At 43.0% G+C, this 21,388-nt stretch overlaps 1 protein-coding gene across 3 annotated transcripts in view; it reads right to left on the bottom strand.

Annotated features, from left to right (window-relative positions):
- Positions 1-21,388, bottom strand: part of LAT2 (linker for activation of T cells family member 2) — a 320,642-nt gene that overhangs the window by 41,660 nt on the left and 257,594 nt on the right. For all 3 annotated transcript variants that reach the window (XM_069614739.1, XM_069614737.1, XM_069614738.1), the window contains 2 exons: positions 13,571-13,604; positions 10,471-10,526 (listed from right to left, as the gene is read on the bottom strand). In XM_069614739.1, the coding sequence (XP_069470840.1) occupies positions 10,471-10,526; positions 13,571-13,604 (90 nt within the window). The remainder of the gene's footprint in view (positions 1-10,470; positions 10,527-13,570; positions 13,605-21,388) is intronic.

The raw sequence follows: 21,388 nt of genomic DNA, 5'->3' as shown, positions 1-21,388 counted from the left end.
CTTCCAAACAGACCCCATAACCATCCCAATGATGCAACAGTACTTGGCCTCTTCCGATATGTTCGCTCGGCCCGCCTCTCTATTGAGGGAAGAAGACCGGGCCTCCTCTACTGCAATGTTAACATCTTATGATTTGGCGTCCACTGTTGGCCTTAACCCCTCAGCAGGCCCTGGTCTTTCCTCCCCCGGAGAAGAGAAGAAGACAAGCTCTTTACACCCTCCTCCACAGGAGGACCCCGTGAAGTTCACGTCAAGCCTTGGTATAGGGGGCTATCCAGCAAAAACTAAAAACTACATCTCAAAGAGCTTTCTAATATAGAAATCCACAATGCCACAGCTGAGCGATAAGTCCATACACTACTTTGTAATTTGTAATGGACAAAAGGAATGTTCTCATCGCCAACATTGAAAAACCCTCTGGGAAAGAACCTAGAGATGCTTTAAGAAACAAGGTCCTGGCCTGGCTTCGCCAACAAACTGGGCCGGGGTGATCAGACACATAGGTTTGGAAATAAATGAGTGGTGCACCCAGGAAAATAAGCATTGTATCATGGTTGTGTGTGGGTCTAGCAATCTTCCAAGCTACCTTAGTATTTGCATTTATAGGCCTGGAGGTCCATCAATCTTGAACCTTATAGTGGACAAGCCACAGGCTCCACCCTGTTGAGAAAGTGGTATTTTATGAATTTTGTCATGTTGAATTACTGTGATGAAGTTGTTTTCTTTCTATGTTGTAAATTGTTTTGTTATGGCGCTCTGATGCCTGCAGGCTTTCAGTGCCTTATAAATACATAAATGAAATAATGAAAACAGTTCATCATGGCTCACCCTATCGGAAGCTCCTGAGAGGTCACAAAACACTAGTAAACAGATCCTACATCCACGATGCTCATGCCATCACCTGCCGCCTACATAGTGGCTAACCTACACCAAGGATGGAATGCTGATAAACAATCCCAGAAGGTTGCAATTCCAGATGTGAATACAAATGTTGTTCAACTGTACAGTGCATGAGGAAATTCCTCCTAATAGACCAATGGGGCGAGGAGATGAAAACTCGAAAAATCTATCAACACTGGGGATATTTATTTCTGCTAATGAGTAAATTGTGCTTGTATTTCAATGTATCCGGGTGTATCCCCCCGAGTCTTGATTGTGCCAGGAGTTATTTCAGTGAAAGTGGCAAAGCAGCTCTTGGCTTCATAGCACTGGTCTGAACATTGGCGTCATTAGTTGGAGCTCAAAGGAATCCTGCATGGGAGCAACAGAAGGAACACTGCAGATGGAGGTGGCATTTTAGCAGCTATGCTAAAAATCCCGTGTTTTAGCAGACATTAAGAATTGCATGTATCTGACTGGTCGCAATAGGGAGGGAATTGTCATACAAGAGATTACGGCATTTTTTTATAAACCATGAACAATTCTCTTGGTTTATTTACGGCCCCAAGAATGTTGGTTTCCAAAAATAAAGATGTTTTTAAGTTCATGTTCTATAAAGCACTAGGTTGAGGTAGCTGTACAAGAACTAGTTCTGAGCGTTTGTCTCCACTACTCACCCTTTAACGACGGAAAAGTATTCTTAATCGTAGCGGGGAAAGTGAGTTCAGATATAGTCAGGGAACGCCTTATAAAAGTCTGCGTGCAGCCTTTAAGAGCAGGCTGCTGCTTGGGTTATCTTTCTTATATGGAAGTTATTCACAATGTGCTCACATTTTAATCAACCTATCCAGTTTCAACGACCATTGGCAATGCCAACAGTTTGCGCTTTTCTGTAGGCATGGGACAGGCACAGCTGTAGTGGTATTAACTGGCCATTGATGGTAGCAGGGGCAAAATTGTACAGGCACCTGGGCATCTAAAGCTGAACCCTGGCAAATGCCTAATATGTTTACACTAGCCAAAAGTGTTGGCTTTGGTAATGCTTGTGTTTAACAGGACTTCAGTGAAGGACATGCATAGTGCTTATAAATTGAGTGGCTGAAGGCAGACCTGGTTAAGACATTTTTATTAACCCAGCAGCAAGTTTGCAGCTCCAATTACGTCATAAAACTGTGGCAGTCACCTGAGTGCAAAGTTTGATGGTAAGGTTTGAATAATGCAAACTCAGAGTTCCCCTAAGGAGGTGCTTTGGGAGGTGAGGGGCAAGAACTGGGTGAGAATAGCCATATGGCTTACCATGGTCATGGGCAGTCAATGGGTGGGCGCATAACCAAACACAAGTGAGTGTCCCTCCTGATATGCAATTTCTCCGTACCTCTGCTCTAATGCAATAGTTTCCGCTTATAGGTGGTGCGAGCACCACCTAATAGTCCAAACTAAAAAAGAAGTTCTCATCTGGTCCACAAAATGTTATTCTTCCTACACAGAGTGGCTGGGTAAGATTTGCGCTATTGATGAAAGTAAACTGAAAGAATTAAAGGTGTACAAAACATTTTCTAGGATAAGCCAGTAAAATAGCTCTTTGGGTTAAGTGCTCGCTTCTGCAATCTTTGTGTGATCTGCAGGTCATAGGTTTGAATCCTGGAAAGGCCAACTCAGCCTTTCATCCTTTCCGATTATTAACCGACTTCAGTTGGATAATGAGAATGATATATAATCATGTTCTATGTACAATGATTGTGATCACTAACTTTTGATATAGAAGGAAGCTTATTTTTTTCTTCCGTAAACACCAGTGCGGGAAGAGGAAGGTCAGTAACTAGAATTGCATCCCATCCCTTTACCACACTTCCATTCGGCCCCTTTACCCCCAAAGCATTTTCATAATATAGTGTCTGTCACATTTCTTTAGTGTGTCCATAGTATAGTCTTGCCCTGAAGGGTGACGGAGGGCTTCACATTGAAAAAGGGGGTGGATCAAAAGTAAGCCTAGATCACCTCACTTGGATGCAATGCATCGAGAGGTCCACCGCACGCGGGGTAGTACTCTTGTAGCACTCTGGGTAGTACTCATGTAGTAATTCCTAGCGTGACCTTGAATCCTCCTCACCAGCTGCTGGGTAGCAATGATTGAGCACACTGGCCCAGCTGCCACCTCTGACAATATCTTTGGTACCCCTTGCCCTGCCCTTGCGGCCACTTGCCTACTAGGGTTCACACTGAGATGCCATAAACGGATGTATTACTCAGTGAAAAAGCACGATCGGCATGAAATAACTTCGGCTTTGACAGAAAGGGCGTGTCTGGTCAAATTCATCTCTTCCAAATTCCACCTGCCAGTTCAGTGGGAGCCGCCATCATGTGAAAATCCCACAGGATTATGGGTCTGTGGGCCTCATCCCTGAGCCTGAGGAAAATGAAATAAACCCAAATTAGCACTTTCCATGGCATCGTCAGAGTTGGCAGTGTGAGAGACCAAATTTAGGATGTGTTGACCAGGAGCAAAAAGCAGCTCCTGGGTATTGGGCATAACCCGATATGCAGGAGCTACCTCGGGGGATCCGGCAGCTGGTACATAATGCACAGCAAATCTAACTTTGTGCAAAATGCAAACTTTAACTTTTGTCCATTCTTTATTATTCAATATGCTTTAAATGTCCCTTAGATGTGTTCTTTATTCTCCTTAATACACATTCCCAAATGTACACAGTTAATATCACATAGCGGGGTGTGCATGGTACCACTCGCCACAGGAGTCAAAAGTATCTCCTGGCAGCTCTTTGTGTCAAGCTAACCAGGCCGCCTTGGCTATAACCAGGTGCTACGTAGCTCCCAGCGCCTGGCCATTTCGAACCCAGGAGCTGTATAATGTAACTGTGTGTGATTGTGAGATAGTAACAGAGAGAGGGAGAGATGTGCTTGCAACTTGCTGAAGCATGACAGTTTTGGTTTGGCTCTGTCTAATTTAAAACCTATTTGGCATGTGTGGTCTTTTGCTTGACCCCCATCTGACTTTTTTTTTTTGCCAACCGCTCCCTGGTTGTCGACTCTTTTTATTTTCTATGAACACTTGCATAATGGGCGACCCCCTGTGGCCAACCTATGTAATTGCTTAACCAAAGAAATCCCACATCTACCCACTACATTTCCCTGCCGCCTCCCATCCTCACCATTCTTCTCTCAGGAACACTTATTTCCAGACCCCCTCCCACTAATTCTATGTGCACCCCTCTTCCCCTCACCCCTTATTCCTCTGCACCATCCCCTCCTACCCTTGCCCCACCTCATCCTGTTCTCTTGTAGGGAGCTCTACCTGAACAGCTTTCTGTTCCCCCCCCTTCTATACCACTCCCCTCCCATTCACCACAAACGTATCTCCCCCTCCCACTGCTTTGCCCCGCCTCCCCAGAGTCTTAGTACTCCTCCTCGCATCATAAAGGCGTCGAGCAGGCTCACATATCGTCCAGCTTTACCAGTCGACCACTCTAGCCTGCTGACCATTTAATGATGATCAGGTTGGTCCATCTGTAAATTGGGAGTTGATCAGGAAAGGCACTACCTTTTTTTCTGCATTTGTCAATATCAGAAATTGCCCACTTTTTTACAGTATTTATAATGGGATGGAGATAGCTACATGAGTTAAGTGGGTGCTGCTTGTAGTTGTGTTCATTTTACAGTCGTCACAGGTTTCAATCCCAGCAAAGCTGCCTTACCCTGCATCCTTACAGTATTGATTACGTTACTATCTGTCCATTACAGTGCTTGAAATTGCTAGCAGCCACTGTATAGAAAAAGGAGAATACATCCTACATGTCTTAGCCAAAACGTTTTAGAATGTATACTTTCTGGTTGATTTAAAATGGGATTTGCTGCTTTGTGAATCCGCTTTAGTAAAACTAAACAACTGATTCTGCTCATTAAAGAAAATAATGCAGACATCTCAATATGTTGATATGAAACTGAAGATGGGGTGGCAGGAGCTGTGCCCTACTGAGTACATTGGAGACTGAAACAAGGACACAGGGCCCAAAACCTTAGCTTCTCCACTTGACAAATTGTGTGCCCCTGGGCAAATGACTCAATTCTCATATGGTCTCATTGTCCCCACCTGCTCAAATTGAGATCCACCAAAAGTGATTTAGTTGAGCACGCCAACTAACAAGCGGAAATCATTTGCCCCTAAAATGCATCATCTTACCAAAATCCATCCAGTCCAATCCCCTCTCTTCTCACTTGCCCCAAATCCACACCCTGTCCATTCCAGGCCCTTATTTGACATTGGTACATTTGGGATCCTTTGTTTTAAATCTGCCACTGCTGGGGGGCATGGCTGGCCAAGTGGCACAAAGTTGTGCCTAGAAGAGTTAGCCTACACTTGACATATGATGGAAAACCCTAGGAATGCGAGGCAGCACTTCACTTGTGAATGCTTTGCCTGCTGCACCAGGGTTTACCTGGAATATAATGGCAGTGCCTAAGTGACTGATGTTGCACTTGGTATATGATAGCAGTGCTTTGCCTATAATGACCATGTATCACCAATGTGAAATAGCCTGGCATAATATGGCACTACTTGGGTATGTGATGATGCTGCACCTAGCACATTATAGCAGTGCCTGTGCATGTAAGCCTGGCACATGAGGCTGTAACTGGCATGAGTTGATGTTAGGTAGAAATCCCACTCTTTACCTGATATGGTAGCCCTGTGTACTTTTTTCTAGCATTTGGACTGTATCTTTCCTGTCAACCAGACTTCGCCCAAAGCCTGACGGAGAGTGACTGTGTTTTGTTCTCTGCTTTAACGTAAGCCGGTTTTGCCCTTTTCTTTGTGTAATTGTAATTGTAATGGGTTATTTATAACGCGCTTAGCGGACCTGGGGATCGAACCTGTTGTGCTCCATGTCGTCTTGTTTTCAAGGCGAGCGTGTTGCCTCTGAGATTTCCTCCTGAGACAAATCTGGCTTCCACCTCATGGAAATCATTTCACCTGGCTGTGGTCCTTTTTGACCCACTCTTCTGTTCACAAAATGGATGTAATCTTTGCTTGCCTCAAACACCTGAGGGGTTTGGGGGTCACATGACTAGCCCTTGTGTGAGAGGAAGTGACACTATTGGCTCACTAGATATCTGTATCCCAGGATTAGCTGCTGTATCCAGACAGAATCCATTTCTGACTGGCATAAGCAGGAGCCTGCCTGGTATAGTATGGATACCCTGTGTTTATGTGTGAGTCCTTCCTGAGTGTCTGGGTGTGATTGGAGGGAATGTCAGCCATTGGCTGACCACATCTTTTTGAATGTTTCGTGGTGTATGATTGGGTGCAGTGTTCACTCCTAAACCCCTCCGGTGGAAAAAAGCAATCCCATTCACCTGGTCTACTGCTTGACCTCTGAATCTGCAGTCCTGGAAGGCTTGATGTGACAAAAAAAGCCTAAAGCTCTACACCAGCACCTTTGATGTTCCACTGAACCTAATGGCGAAGCTCTGCTTCTCAGGCGACCAGACATACACACTGTGGCACTCCTCCTTCCTGCTCCGATTGGGACAGCTGGATCACTTTCTTGCGCAAAGATTCAGTCTCCCGGAAGCTCCTGACCGTGCCTGCATTACCAGATCCAAAAGTGGGAGCCCCTTCACACCAGGAGTCCTAGGGACTCTCCTGGACATCTGTACCTGAATTTCTTCATACAAGGAAATCCGGCAATCTCCCTGTTCGATCTTCTCCATCTGGGCAGCTCCAGGGGCCCTTGCTGCCCCCTGTTCTTTAATCGCCTCAACACACTCGCCTCTCGGCCCTAATACCATGGCTGCTTCCTTTCCAGTCTGTCTCAGTGAGTGAATTCTGAATGGCAACTCGCTCGTCTTGGAAGCAAGAGCAACACGGGTTTGAATCCCGGGTCTGCGCTTAGAAACCTCATCGGTATTAAGCAAGTTATTAAAAAAATTATAATTATAATTTTCATGCACCGTTATCTTCTCAAGCTGACCCCGTCCTCTGAAGCCGAATACTGAGCTAGAGGACAACAGACCTCGCCCGCTACTAGGATTCTTTACTAGTCCTCTTTCCAATTGGTCTTGGGATCCCTCCTGTACCAGTGTCACCTCACTGGAACCTTCGGTGGGTACCAACCAATGTGGGCACAGTACCTGCTCCTGGAAAACCTAAGACTGTGTGCTGCAGAATTACTTCTTGGATCCACCGTATTGTACTCCTCACTCTGCGGCACTGCTGGTGCGCCCTTTCTTCAGCTGCATCCCCATCTGGAGTCACCTCTTCCACTCCAAGGGTCTTCTGTCACCTAAACCCCACCAGAACACTGGAAACTTCCCCTTTGGACATTTTCCCAAAAGATAACTTTCCACAAATCTGCAAAAGCTGGTTGCCCTTGGCCTCTTTAATAAAAAGTCTTTATTGCCCTCTATGGGGAAAATCATTTTACATGGCTGAAACTGCCTTTTCTTGGCTACTTGCTTGATCCAGTCTTGCATATTTGTTGTATAAAGTTTACTTGCCTGTTCGTGTTGTATTTTATCCATTGTCTTTTTCTATGCGAAAAATACATGTATGTAAAAATGTAGTGTGTGGACAGTGTCTCGTGGATATTTGTAAAAACTATGCCCTGTGCCTTTTTAACCACCCCTCTAACCACATAAGAGTAAGGATGGGCTGTTCTGCCCACTGGCACCTAGAGAGACTGGTGAGATGTAAGCATATCCCTGGCACCCAAGAAGGAAGGCATAACTAAGAACCTGCCCACAGGGATGCAGGAAAATCTGCCAGATAGATGACAATAACTGGCCTTGCCAGGCTGTACTGGCCAGAGGCGTAGGCAGGATAGGGCCTGAGTGGGCAAGGCCCACCCAAAATCTGTAAATGCCCACTCGGCAGCGCTGTGTGGGTATTTACAGATATTTTTGTCAGTGCAGTGGGCCCAACTACATTGGCATCAGGCCCCATTTGCTAGACAATCCTGGCTACGCCTCTGGTACTGGCATGAGAAGGCAGTGCTGCTTGGCTATGGTCTTTCGGCTGGGTGAGCCCCTGGCATATCACGACTGCACCCATGGCATGTGGAGGCAGCACAGTAGCAAAAATATGGCTGCCAACTAAAATAGCCTTTTGTCAACTTTAGTACCCTTTTTTATTCTATTAGACTTCTGCTTATTGTAGGTGTTTTTTACATTTGTGATTTCACAAGGGCCAAAGGTCTTATTTCTTGTAAGGTCATCAGGGTCTAAGGTTATGTTATGAAAGCTCCTGTTATGTCAGGGGGGGGTGTGATCTCGCTTCCGACACCCCCATCATTTTGGCGAGTTGACGTCAATAGATGCAATTGCAATTCCACCTGCACATTTCAGATGACTCACAAACAGTAAAGGAAGACATTTTTACATGAGGTGTATAGGAAAATGCAGGTGGAGCATTCCATTTCACAAAACAGGGGCGGGGGGGGGTTGCTGGCTCCTGTAGCAATTTGACCCTACCTTAACCGGGCTTTAGTCCATTTTAAAGTGTGGTGAAATAATCAGGTACAAAACGGATTTCTTTAGAAAACATTTTAACTAAAAGTGGTTCACTTTCCGCAGGGTTTGACACCGCCTTCAGGGGAAAAAATAGAATTTGTCTTTGAAACGTTCGCCTTTCCATGCTAAGTCAAACTTGCACCTGGTCATTTGGTCTGTTTGATGAGTCGTCACCAATTGTGTACAGTACAGGAATAGTTCACTAAAATGGCGCATACAGTATTCTTTTGTGCGACACCAGGTACATGGAATGTGCAGGTTGTCGCAAGCGCAATCTGCAGCTACTGCAATTTCCATGCTTACAATGTATACTTGTTAATAAGCACAATTTTAACACATTTAAATAGCCCTTCTGTTGCCCGGAGATGTGCAAATGGCATTGACTACCACTGTGGTCGGGTGGGGTGTTCATTTGAAGCTATGTTAGTTTCTTCCCAAGCGGGTCCCAGCTGCCTGAAGCTAAACCGTGTGTGTGGCAACGTTACCTCTTCAGTCCAATATCCAAAATAATAGCCATCCTCCCACCCACATGACACTTCTGAACTTGTGGTTTGCGTGCTTAGAGTTGAGGCGCAAAGAGCTAGTGAAGGGGTTTCCTTGTCCGCTGGATAATGATCCCGTTCTTTGAGAGATCACATCTCCTTGCTCAAACCCAGTTGACCCTGTGGGTTTATCCAAAAGGGTCAAGAATGGCACGTGGGCCCTGCACTGCGCCTGCGCTCTATCCAGAAAGGTCGGGGAAGTCATTTTGGGAGCAGCGTGTCTGCTTTAATGGAAGTTGTGCAGAGGGGCGAGTTGTACGTCCTAAGACATTGTGCTGGATGTTCCTAAAACGCTCCTTTCTTGCGGCCTTTTACTTTGGCCGCAGAGGTCTGAGCCTATGCATACTTTTACTTTAATGCGGGCACTGCCCAGTGCCAAGCGCATTATTCCATCCAGTTCACGGGAGGCGACAGACACGTCTGTTAATGCACTGTGTATCTGTTCTGTATCCAAAATTTGGCCTCTTCTTCTGCGTTGACCTAATGTCTGACAGTCCGAAGTCGACTTTCTTTTTGTATTCTTGGTGGGGGGTTAAAAGTTGACTTTCAAAATTGCCCCGTTTGTGTTTTTTTCATATAGGTGCCGCCCCGAATTTCGATACTTGGCTTTCTTCTTCTTTTTATGTAATTGATTTATGTCGGTCGTGTTGATCCTTATTCTAACCACAAAACCCATCGCACACAAATTCTATTAAGATGCTTTGCTTTATTACAAAATATGTCGCCCTTTTTATCATGGAAGATATACCATTCAAAGCCGTAGAATACACCCTCAGACAGTAATAGAAGGTACCCAGTCAGTTTACTGAAAATAATTCAGAGTGGTACATTTCACAGAAAACCATAACACCAGAAAATACTGAAAATATTAAATATATATATATATATATATATATATATATATATATATGGTAGTGGTGTACGAGGTTAAAATGGGTTGGGATGAGGTTGGGGTGGCGTTATAAGGATAGAAAATCAGGAGGCTTTGGGGTGGGGGGGATTTTGGTCGCAATGAAATGTGCCACTCTGAATTTTCCGTCGGTAACATCAAATATAACTTAATAGAACTGTACCAAAAAAGTTGTGAAATTGTGACTGCGGTGGGGGACACAGAAGGAAGGAAGGAAGGGAGCAACATGCAACACATTTTTTGAAGGGTTGCAGTCATGCTGGCTGACAGCCAATTGAGTTGAAACAGATTTCAGTTTAGCTGTAACTGATATCCGGTGGTAAAATGGAGAAGTGTGCTTTTAACTTCACAAAGAACAGATCTGGGGTGGTGAAAAAGGTTGGAAAAAGTAGTGGAGCTGTTAAAAGTAAAAAATAAAAAGTAATGGAACACCGCTCCCGACCGTTCCCACTCACTTCGACCACTGAAATCAATCTATATAGGTTTTAGTAAAACCCCCACAACATTTGTCATAAAAGCATTTCAAGACGTATTAGTGGAACTTTTCTGTCAACGCTCAAATAGTTTATGTAATCGGCGGCCACACAAAAGTATTCTCCTTGTATATGATCTTACCTGCTGGTGGCTGTAAGAAATTCCCGCAATTGTAGTAATCCATGGCTGTAGGGATACTGAAAGAAAGACAGTTTAGGGAGTGCAAACATGGTGGGTATACATCACTGGCTGTTAGCAGCTAAGGAAGAGGGTAATGCGTTGTTTATAAGGAAAAACGTATGCTACAATCTGAATTGTATTTTTAATATTTCGTCTGTTATATGAATACAGAGTATTTTGCATACAAAATGGTGCAGAAATATAATGCATGAGCTACAATACCAAGCTATCGAACAACCCCAAAAAAATGATTAGTTCCTGGTATAAAGTCGCGTATACTGTAACGGGGCCACTCACCGATCTCGGTCCTTGGCCCAGCCACTCTCCCCTTGCACTGCCACCCTGGCAACCCCTGCACTGCGGGACTGTCTCTGTATCTCTACAGCCCCCCCTTCCCAGCACTTGTCTGCACTTACCTTGCACTTGCCACCAGCTGGCCCTTACTATTTATCTTGTTATTCTACTACCCCTGTACTGCACTTTCCCCTCGCACTTTTCCCTTCCCTCCACCCATGCACTGGCGTGATCTGAATGACACCTGGCCTAGTAGGATTGTTGTCTGTCTTCCCCTTGTTCCCCCCCTCCCTGCCTCGTCACGCCTTGAAACACTTGTGTACAGGCACGTTACAAATGCCATATCATATCATATACAGAAGGCCTGTTGCCTACTACAGGGCAGCATATATATATATATATATATATACATACATACACACCAAGTCATTTTTAACCCCAAAGATGAATGAAATCGTTTTCTTCTCTTAGTTTAAAGCAACTGCAGTCACACTTTTTGCCTTGCAGGTGGCTGGCTGTTGGCTATGCTGGAGTACAAACATTTAAAGTGTATTTTACAAGTTTACAGAAATTGGGCTGCCTTTAGAAATATTTTTCGACTATATGGGGGAATCCCTATGGGTAACTGTGGTAAGATGTTTGGGTTCCCTCCCATAATATCGAGGAACCACATTGATTTTAAATACTGCATATTTAATTAATGCATTCGACCTGTCTAAATAGTGCCCATCCGTTTCAATTTCTATGTGATTTTATATCGGCCTTTGCCTTTTACCACTTGTTTTTTTTTTGTTTTTAAAAACCTACTATTTTTCGACCGACAGGGATCCACCTGCCAAACACCTCTCATCCCTACCACAAAATCCCAGGGAGTTGCTCACCTCCACACTACCCGTCACTGAACCCTACAACACTCACCAATTCGTGTAAACATTCTTGTTTTTTTGCAAACGCCATATTCTACAGATTTTGAAGCAAGATACTGTTGAAATTTCAGGGGTTATGACAAATGCAGGAATATGACATGCAAAATATCTTCTAAATATGGAGCGTGTTGCAGTGGTAGCATTGCAATGAGGGAATGCATGGACCGCTCACCAGTGGTAGCATTGCAATGAGGGAATGCATGGACCGCTCACCAGTGGTAGCATTGCAATGAGGGAATGCATGGACCGCTCACCAGTGGTAGCATTGCAATGAGGGAATGCATGGACCGCTCACCAGTCTGTGCAACCGTGGATTTTACTAGAGTTTCATAAAGGACATGTGACCAAAATCCTTTCTGGGCCTTTGAAAAAAGAAATCTCTATGAAAGATGAGGCCAGGGGTCCGATGTAGACCGATCCGATACACTTCAGGGCATTCATGAATAACAGTGCAGCGAGCCGCCCTACAAAGAGCCCTGCTGGTGGATGACAGTGTGAACAGGAAAAGAACTAGACCCATTAAAAAAAAACTAAAAGTGTGCAGAAAGAGTCTGGACATTCCCAACCCCGCCATTCTGGTGATGAGACTTGCTGTATTCAGTTGTCTCTTACACATACAGGCTCAGGAAAATAATGTATATTGTCAAGATAATGAGGAATGGTGCCGAGTGAGGGTGTGTGATGAAGGTGCTTAATTTTATTAATGTCATCCTGCCCTTTTAAGCAATAAGGCACTACTAGGATGGGTGCGCATGATGTGAGATTAGAGAAATGCCTTTTGTGACTAATATTTGAAAATATGTGGGCAGAGCAAAACTAATCATTTGAAAGATCTACCTAAACCCAAAGGACATTCCCCATCTTTTAACTAATCCTCAATTTCTCATCACACATACATTCAATACAGCCACTTCCACACAACCTTTTATTTAATTTAAAAAAAATGGCATCGCCCTAGATGTCAAGGATCGCAAACGTACATCTCTAACTAAACCTGACACTCATCCCCTGCCCAAGACACGACCACACTAAAGGCATGTGGCCAGAGGCATCGTTAGAGGGGTTTGGAGGAGGGGCGCTATAGCCCCGGCTCTTTTGGTTGTAGCCCCAGATAGAAGCTTGGGGGCTACAGCCAGAAGGCTAGCTAGCCCAGAGTGCCGACAGTCCTGACCCTAGCGTAGCCCTGGATCTTTTCCAGACCTAGCAATACCCTTGCCCGTGGCTGCTTCCTAGACACCAAGCCTTTCCATGCCTCATGCACTTCACAGCTAGAAATCTTACAAGCACCCAGAGCTCTTGGTACTTCCGATCTTCAACAACAACACAAAACACTGCAATCTTGCCTTTCCCTCTCCTCCCAACTAACCAAACCCACCCACTCTCTTCGAAGTCTGCCAGAGCACTGTACAATTCCTAACAACATAACCAAGAAAATGTTGTGAATGCATGGTACTGCCATGTTGTGATGTAGAACACATTACAAAATAGTGCATCTGTTAAAAAAGAGAGGCATTGTGGGAAATTGTAAAATCACAGGAAAATCTGCAGGTAAACTAGAGTTTGTGGTAAGGGTGCGCAAGAAGAGACATTGGAATACAGATTGGGGCACGTGTGACTTATCACAATTAAAAGAAGTGCACCTTTGTTTCTGTGGGGTGAAAGGAACAGATCCATGTGTTCATGAAGTTAGTCTAGCCGCGGCCTGCTATGTGCTCTCGACATTGTATCACAGTTGTCTGACCAAATGGGAGCAACACAATATGGCATTATCAGTAAGATAAAGGTAACAAATACGAACTAGAACTAAGCTATTTAATGTTGAATAAAGTTGCTGAACTTACATGTAGGCTCCATCGCATGGTTGTTGTGGGCTCTCTGAAAATAAAATGTATTCAATTAGTATATCATCCGGATTTGCAGGAAGGGAGCACGTAAAGAAAAGTTTCAAATGCCAGAGCTATCCAGAATGTTTAACTGCAATTTTCACAAAATCCTTGCTTTAAAAAAAATATACAATCTTTATGCAATACCTCTACAGGAATAGAGAAACACCAGTCTATACCTGTTACACCCTTTGGCATTTACAAAACCTTCACACATCTGTTCTACAGCTCTTCTGGAACATCTAGTATTGGATGCAACTCCTCCTGACACCTTCTGGTCCTTAACACAACTCTCTTCACCATCTGGGTACACATCCATTTGCACTAGCCCAGTGTTGTTTCTGTGTGCACAAACAGGATTTATCCATGCAAAGCGATACTATAATACTGCCCCTCGTAGTTAATAAAAAGGTACTATCACCATCTAGACAGAATTGTGAGGATTAGCCCGGGTCACTTCTAGACAGAATTGTGAAGATTACCCTTGCGCCACATCTAGAAAACATTGTGAGGATTATCCTTGCGCCACATCTAGACAGAATTGTGAAGATTAGCATACATCACATCTAGACAGAATTGTGAAGATTAAAATGCATCACATGTAGACAGAATTGTGAAGATTAGCCTTGCGTCACATCGAGACAGAATTGTGCAGATTAGCCTAGTGTCACATCTAGATAGAATTGTAAAGAGTAGCATGCATCACATCTAGACAGAATTGTGAAGACTAAAATACATCACATGTAGACAGAATTGTGAAGATTAACCTGCATCACATCTAGACAGATTTGTGAAGAGAACATGTGTTGCAGGCTAATCCTCACAATTCTATTTAATTGCAACACATGTTCTCTTCACAATTCTGTCTAGATGTGATGCAGGATAATCTTCACAATTCTGTCTACATGTGATGCATGTTAGTCTTCACAATTCTGTCTAGATGTGATGCATGCTACTCTTTACAATTCTATCTAGATGTGACAGCAGGCTAATCTGCACAATTCTGTCTCGATGTGACGCAAGGCTAATCTTCACAATTCTATTTACTTGTGTCACATCTAGACAGAATTGTGAAGAGAACATGTATCGCAAGTAATAGAAAAATGCACAGGTCAGGACCATGTAACGTGATGTCTCAAACCCTGTAAAGGGGGCAGTAAAGGCAAGAGAAGAGTACCCCGTATTTATAAATGACAAATAAATAAGTGGGAAGGTGATCACAGTGTTTTGTAATATGCAATGTTTGACTAGTCTAAAAGATGTTTGTTAAATATAGTATTGAGGAGTGATAAAACTGTGAAGAGTTGAAAAATAACAGTGATCAAAAGATAAAGTTTAGCAAAACGATTGGTGCCTATCAAAAGGATGGATGGGTAATTGATATAAGAGGATTGAGCAGCGATTGATGGTGCTGGCTCATTATTGTTTCAAAATGTTAAACGTGGTGATTTAAGTCACAGTAAAAGGTTTATTTAACGATCTGGTAAGTATTGACAGTCAATTGAGACTTGTCATTATGGGGGACACTCCTCTCACACACCTATGCAAGACACAGTGCAGAATGGGTAAAGAGTACAGCAGATAAAATGTTCATGCCATGGCCACAAGGGGGATCATTGTCAAAAGCGGTATTGCAACACATGACCACATACTTGCACACTTCGTACACAGGAAATAAATTAGAGAAAAGACTGGCAATTTTAGAAGTTTGGTAGATGTATCAAGAGGGAATATAAGACCCGCCACCTGAGGAGTGGATGCTTAATCAGAATAAGGGGGAAGTCGTTGAGCCCTCAGCTCCCCTTACCTTGCTTGAAGGAAAGAATGGTGCTGTCAGGTTCCATAGTAAATAGGTGGTAATTAAAGAATTATTATCCTTATGTTCTTTGTTTATTTCATTGTTGGGTTTAAAAACTAAATATAGTCCTTTCACTGTTAAAATGGTTGGGCCTTAACTTCCATATTCAGAGTACTGCAGATACCCCAAGCCAAGATGGAGGGCAGAGGCAGGAGTTCTGATTGGGTGGCAGGTTGACAATGGTGTGACTCCCAACATTCTAAACTGCCTTTCATTAGTTTAGTTTCCTGAGCTGGTCATGTTTCTGTTTATCTCCTATGTTTTGGGCCTTGGAAAACTCTTAAGAAAATATCTTCAACACTAAAAGAAAAATAAACAACTCATTCAAGTTACATCTACTCTAAAGAAATTATTTTTTTCCCTGTGGAAGAAAATGCTGAGAGGTCTTCTAAAGCAGAAAATAAGCTAAGTACTTTTTATGTAATTAATCTAAATGAACTGCCAAAGTTAGCCTTATCTTCTGTTATTTTCTCCTCTGAAGTGCAAGGATTAAAAGACGTTGTGTTGTGAAGCCAGTGTTTTTACATGGCAAACTCATTCATCAGAGATTAAGTCATGAAAACATGATATTTAAAGGCTATTAAAGTTAATGACTGCACAGGCAACCTTGTTTTTTAAAAGCAGCACCAAGAAGGATATTTATTTTTGAGCCAAGGTATTTTTAACAAAGAGGAAAATATATAAGACTTGTTTACCATATTATATGAGGAATCTTCCAAATGCATCTCATTACATGCAAAGACGTTTTTGAGGAATAACTTTACTTTAAAACTGCACTCAACATTAAATGGTATTTCCTTTGGTTGTTGAACTATTTCCATAAAGAGAGGTAAATGAAATGGAATGAACTGATTAAGGAAATAGTATCATTTTAAGGAAAACAAAAGATTATTTCTGTGTTTTCAACTATTTTTTCAAGTGTGCTTCATTCAAAAGACTCATCTTCTTGAGACATTCTGGAGTTTGTGTTCACAGTTTTATTGACATTGTTTGGAAACACATTTCCTTTTCTTCAAGTTCATTTATTTCCACAAGGAACCTCCATCAGTTTGGTCACTTGTAATGACATTCAGTTCATTGGTTTTCAGCAGCACAGTTATGAAACATGACCACCAAAGTTTGCTTTTAGGGTAAAAGAGTTGGAGTTATTTCAAAACTAAAAAAAAATATATAGAAATAATTATCATCCTCTGGGCTTTTTGCAGAGGGTATTCAGGTAGGATTGTTGATATTCATAAAATAATAGTTGTTTAGTTTTGTAATATTATTTAATGCTTAACAATTTTCATTCATGCAGAGACCGGATGAAGATAGAAGATCCAGTGTCTGATTTGTTATTTTATCCACTTTTCCCCCTTCCCCCCAGGGGTGTCTAGTACTCAGCTGTTCAGTTTAGTTGTGAGCTAGACATCTTAGTGGGATCGTGGGACTCAGCAGCTCCTGCGTTGGATGTGGATATTACCAGGCTGACAGGTGCTATGGAAGAGATAGGAGTGTATCCTTTAAAGGAATTAAAAGCAGCGACGGGGTATAGTAATCCGATATATGAACCCCCCGCTTACAGAAGTGACAATAGTCCTGAAGAGAATAAACGAAAAGAAGATATTTATAAAATCATAAAAGACAATGAAGAAAGGACCGAACAGTCAAATTTGTCGACCGATATAGACAGAGAAATGAAGAGATGGAAAGCAGAAAATGATACGGCTGACGAGGTAGCACTTGTATAAAACGACTGGATAGGCGGACAGATATTACTTCAGATAGATGGGAAAAGTATCGAGGAAGTTAGGCAAAGAGAAGATAAGGACAAACATGAGAGGAAGGATAAGGAACAAGAGACAAGATTAATGGAAGATGAGCAAAGAAGGAAAAGTAGGGATCGATGAGAACAGATATATAGCCGGTCAAGTGTCACAGCGAGTAGAGCGCTCGCTTTGACATCCGTGCAGAGCTTGCTAACACGGGTTCGAATCCCGGCAGGGCCAAACTCAGCCTTTCATCCTTCCAAGGTCGATAAATGAGCAACACACACCGTGGGTAATAATATGCAGCGCTCAGATACCTGAGGGTTCGTAGCGCTATATAAATGCCAAATTATTATTATTATTATTATAGCGAGGAACAAGAGAAAAATGAAAAATGGGCAGAGGAACAAAGAAAGTACGACAATAGACAAAGAGCGATAAAAGAGAGGGACAGGAAGGAAAGGAAGAGAGTAGAGGAAGAAGCACAATATTAAGGCACAAAAGGCTACAGAGAAGAAGAGAAGTAGGGAAGAACAAAGGCAGGAGGAAGAAAGAGTCAGAATGGATGCAAGAAAGCAGAGGGAAGTAGATGAAGAAATAGAGCAAAAAAGGCAGTGAGGTACGGATACCAGTCTTATTCATAAAAAAACAAATGAGGCCGAGCCCAGAAATACGATGGGATAGAGTGGAAGAGATTCTCCGGATAAAGGAAGTAATGCCAGTTTCATCTAGAGTAGTGCTAGAAGAAGAAAGATATGATGCTGAAGGCATTGGAGAAAGGATCAAAAAGGCCTATCAACAGTTAAGACGAGATAGCTAGTATGGAACTCGAGGGAACGATGATCGATCCCCAGTTCGTTAATCATGAAGTGAGGAGGGAAACCTGTTTAGTGATGAACATTGAGCATTGTCTTTGAGTAGATTAAACCTAGACAAAGGTGAGGTGGATGTTAGTCATACTAGTTGGGGCCTAGACATGTCAGATGAGGAAAGAGAGTTCGGTCTTGGCGCAGAAGGAGGGAGTGCGTGCGCCCCTGTAGGAAGCCCGCAAATGGATAAGGAAGTGAGGTGGTCAGATCTGAGACATTCTAAGGATAGAACACCAGATCTTGTAGCATGTCCTGAGCTTTCCTGAAGACGATTGTATATTGAGAAGGGAGAGTCTCTACCATATGTAAGGCAGTTAAGGTCATTGCCGGCAAGGAGATCAACAGGGACGATTATCTCTGCCCTCGATAGACTAATAGTGGGACCCGACTATGGGATGGGGTTCACGCAGTTCCCCTTGTTAGAGAAGGGGTTCTTCCATGGCCACAGATGTACAAGGATAACTTGAAATGTAAGCTCGCTAGTTTGACTTCGGGGGCTGGGAAATGGATATATGAATTAGAGAAAATGACAGGAGGAAATACTCTGGCCATAGGGGGCATAAAAGGTCTCTTGGCAGCCATTCTCGGAGAGAGGGTTCATGACATATGGAGGAGAGTGGGATAATAAAGTGTGACTGCATTAAACACAGCACATGATGGAGCACCATTTAATAATTGTAGGGCAGATGTTTGGAGGGCTCTCAGGGTACAATACCTAACACATCGGATATTGGTGCAATTATGACATGTAAAATGAAAGACGATGAAGACCCTATTGCTTATATTCAAGATTTTCAGGAGAAATGGTAGCTTGAAACTTGTCATGGGAAAAGACAGAGGCATTATTTTACCATTTCTGATGTCAGGGGTTTGCCTGAGCAAGTACATAAACAGATGAAAAAACATGTGGGGATTGCAACAAAGCCATGAGCTGAGATACAGTTGACAACAGTACACCATTGCTGGTTATTAAAAGAGAAGAACGAAAAGAAAGATGAAAATAGAAAAATTGAGGACGCCAAGTTGGTTCAGAAAAAGTTGTCAAAATGTGCCATAGAAGGGGTGGTATTGACAAGCAGAGAAGGAATGGGAATGCAGGAAGCAATGGGTACATCACAGGTAAACAATCTGCGCCCGATGGACCAAGATGGGTATGGGTTTACGCCACGAGGCAGAGGCATACCGGAAGAGGAGGTGGATTTCAGAATAACCAAGGTGGGTTTCAAAACACACAGAATGAGACCAGAGTGCTCAGGGAGGATATAACCACAGAAAGTTTTCCAGAGGCGGGGAGGCAGCTAATCCACCGCCATCCAGCACACAGACCAGGGAGGGCTTTGCCCAAGATCACACATCTTATCAGGCACAAGCACTGCAAGTACAGCAGGTGCCACAGCAGGGACAAGCACAAATGAAGCCACCCCAGGGGCAGTCGCAACAGGCCCCTATGCAGACACAGCAGTATGCAAATACAGGACAAGTACTAACACCTAGAATAGGAGGTGTCACTGTGGTAGGAGGAAATCCTTTCACTGGGACGGGGATGAGTTTGGGCCCGCAATAGGACAGGTAACAGGGTGACTTCATATGCTCAGTACTATCTGTAACAGACCCCCAAGAGGAACCAAGGGTTGATGTGACGATAGGAGGCAAATCTTTCTCTTTTCTTGTAGATACTGGATCAGCTTGTTTGTGTATATGGGAGGGAAAATATCCAATGTCAGGTTTTGCCATGAAAGCTCAAGTTCCTTTTACTGATAAATTACCGGTCTCCATAGGAGAATATGACATGTCCGCCCCGTTTTATTCTCAACAGACACCAGTTAACATCTTAGGAAGAGATTTAATGACAAAACTTAATATGACGATTTCATTTACTGATCAAGGAATCATGTGCTCCTCTCCGGGAATATACTATTTAAGCATGGGAGAGTTCATATTGGCATTCACAAAGCAAGTGGCTGTGCGAGGTGTTCCAGTAGATCCAGTGATTTTTCTATATGGAGTAAGCATTTTACTGACATGGCTACCTGGTCTGGTAGGAAAGATTGTGAGGATACCTGATGAGTTTTTATTTAGACCACAAATACCTATGGATGAGAAAGGTGGACAGACTACTCCTATAGAGTTGGAGGCAGCTATAGTTTCAAGAGAGATGGCAATGCTCGAAGGGATAGACGATGAGGGTAGGCCATGGAGAACAGTGATAGTTCTTGAGGAGGGGTACAGACTGACTGATATAACCGATGACGATATGTTCATGGAAGAACAAAGCAATGATGAAATGTTGTTCTTCATGAGCATTACATACTGGATAAGGATAGAAAAAAAGGGAAGTCCCATAGAGAATGGCGATAATGCAGCAAGAACCAGCATTTTTTCAGAAGGATCTTGAAAAGGTGCCGGTTATGACATAGGTTTATTGAAGGGGATAGGAGAGGTTAAAATAAAGCTTAAGCTTGGAGTAATTTTACCCCAAGCTAAACAGTACCTCATGTCTCGAGAAGCTGATGAAGGTATATTTCAGACTATTTCAGCACTAATGAATCGGGGGATTCTGGTGCCATCAGAGTCATCGTGCAATACTGCAGTGTAGCCGATTAAAAAATCAAGAGCAGGGTTGTGGAGATTTATCCAGAATTTGAGACCTCTTAACCAGATTGTAGATGCTGAGTTTCCTCTAGTTCCTAATCCTGCAACAATATTATGTAGTATCCCAGTGGAAGTTCAATATTTTACGGTGATCGATTTGAAAAATGCATTTTTCTCGATCCCGTTGCGCAAGGACTCCCAAGACTTGACTTCATTTATGTTTTGCCAAAAAATACTAAAAGATACTCGTTTGCCTCAAGTTTACAGTGGTCCCCATCGATCATTAACAGAGTCCTACAGATGGATCTAGGCAATACTGATCTTAAAAGTACAGTGATACAGTATGTAGATAACCTATTGATTTGCAGTAAAAGGGAGGATGTGCGTAGGGAAGATTCTGTCCAATTGATGACTATTTTAGAAGATAAAGGATATAAGGTAACAAGGAGAAATTACAGTATTGTCAGGAGGAAGTGTACATAGGTCAGTTAATTTCAAAGAAAGAAAGAAAGTGACACCTGAGAGGGATGAAACAATTATGAAAACACCAAAACCGAACACAGTGAGACAAATGCAGCAGTTTCTGAGTTTGTGTAATTATATTAGAGCTTGGGTCTTTGATTATAGCACATATACCAAGAAAGCACAAATTGGTAAGGCAAAAATAGATTGGGCCAAGGAATTGGAGGAAGGATTTGAGGAGTTAAAA

This window comes from Ambystoma mexicanum, chromosome 9, assembly GCF_040938575.1.
Source record: "Ambystoma mexicanum isolate Mex_15411 chromosome 9, UKY_AmexF1_1, whole genome shotgun sequence".
Taxonomy (NCBI): domain Eukaryota; kingdom Metazoa; phylum Chordata; class Amphibia; order Caudata; family Ambystomatidae; genus Ambystoma; species Ambystoma mexicanum.
This window is presented reverse-complemented; position numbering and strand designations above follow the sequence as displayed.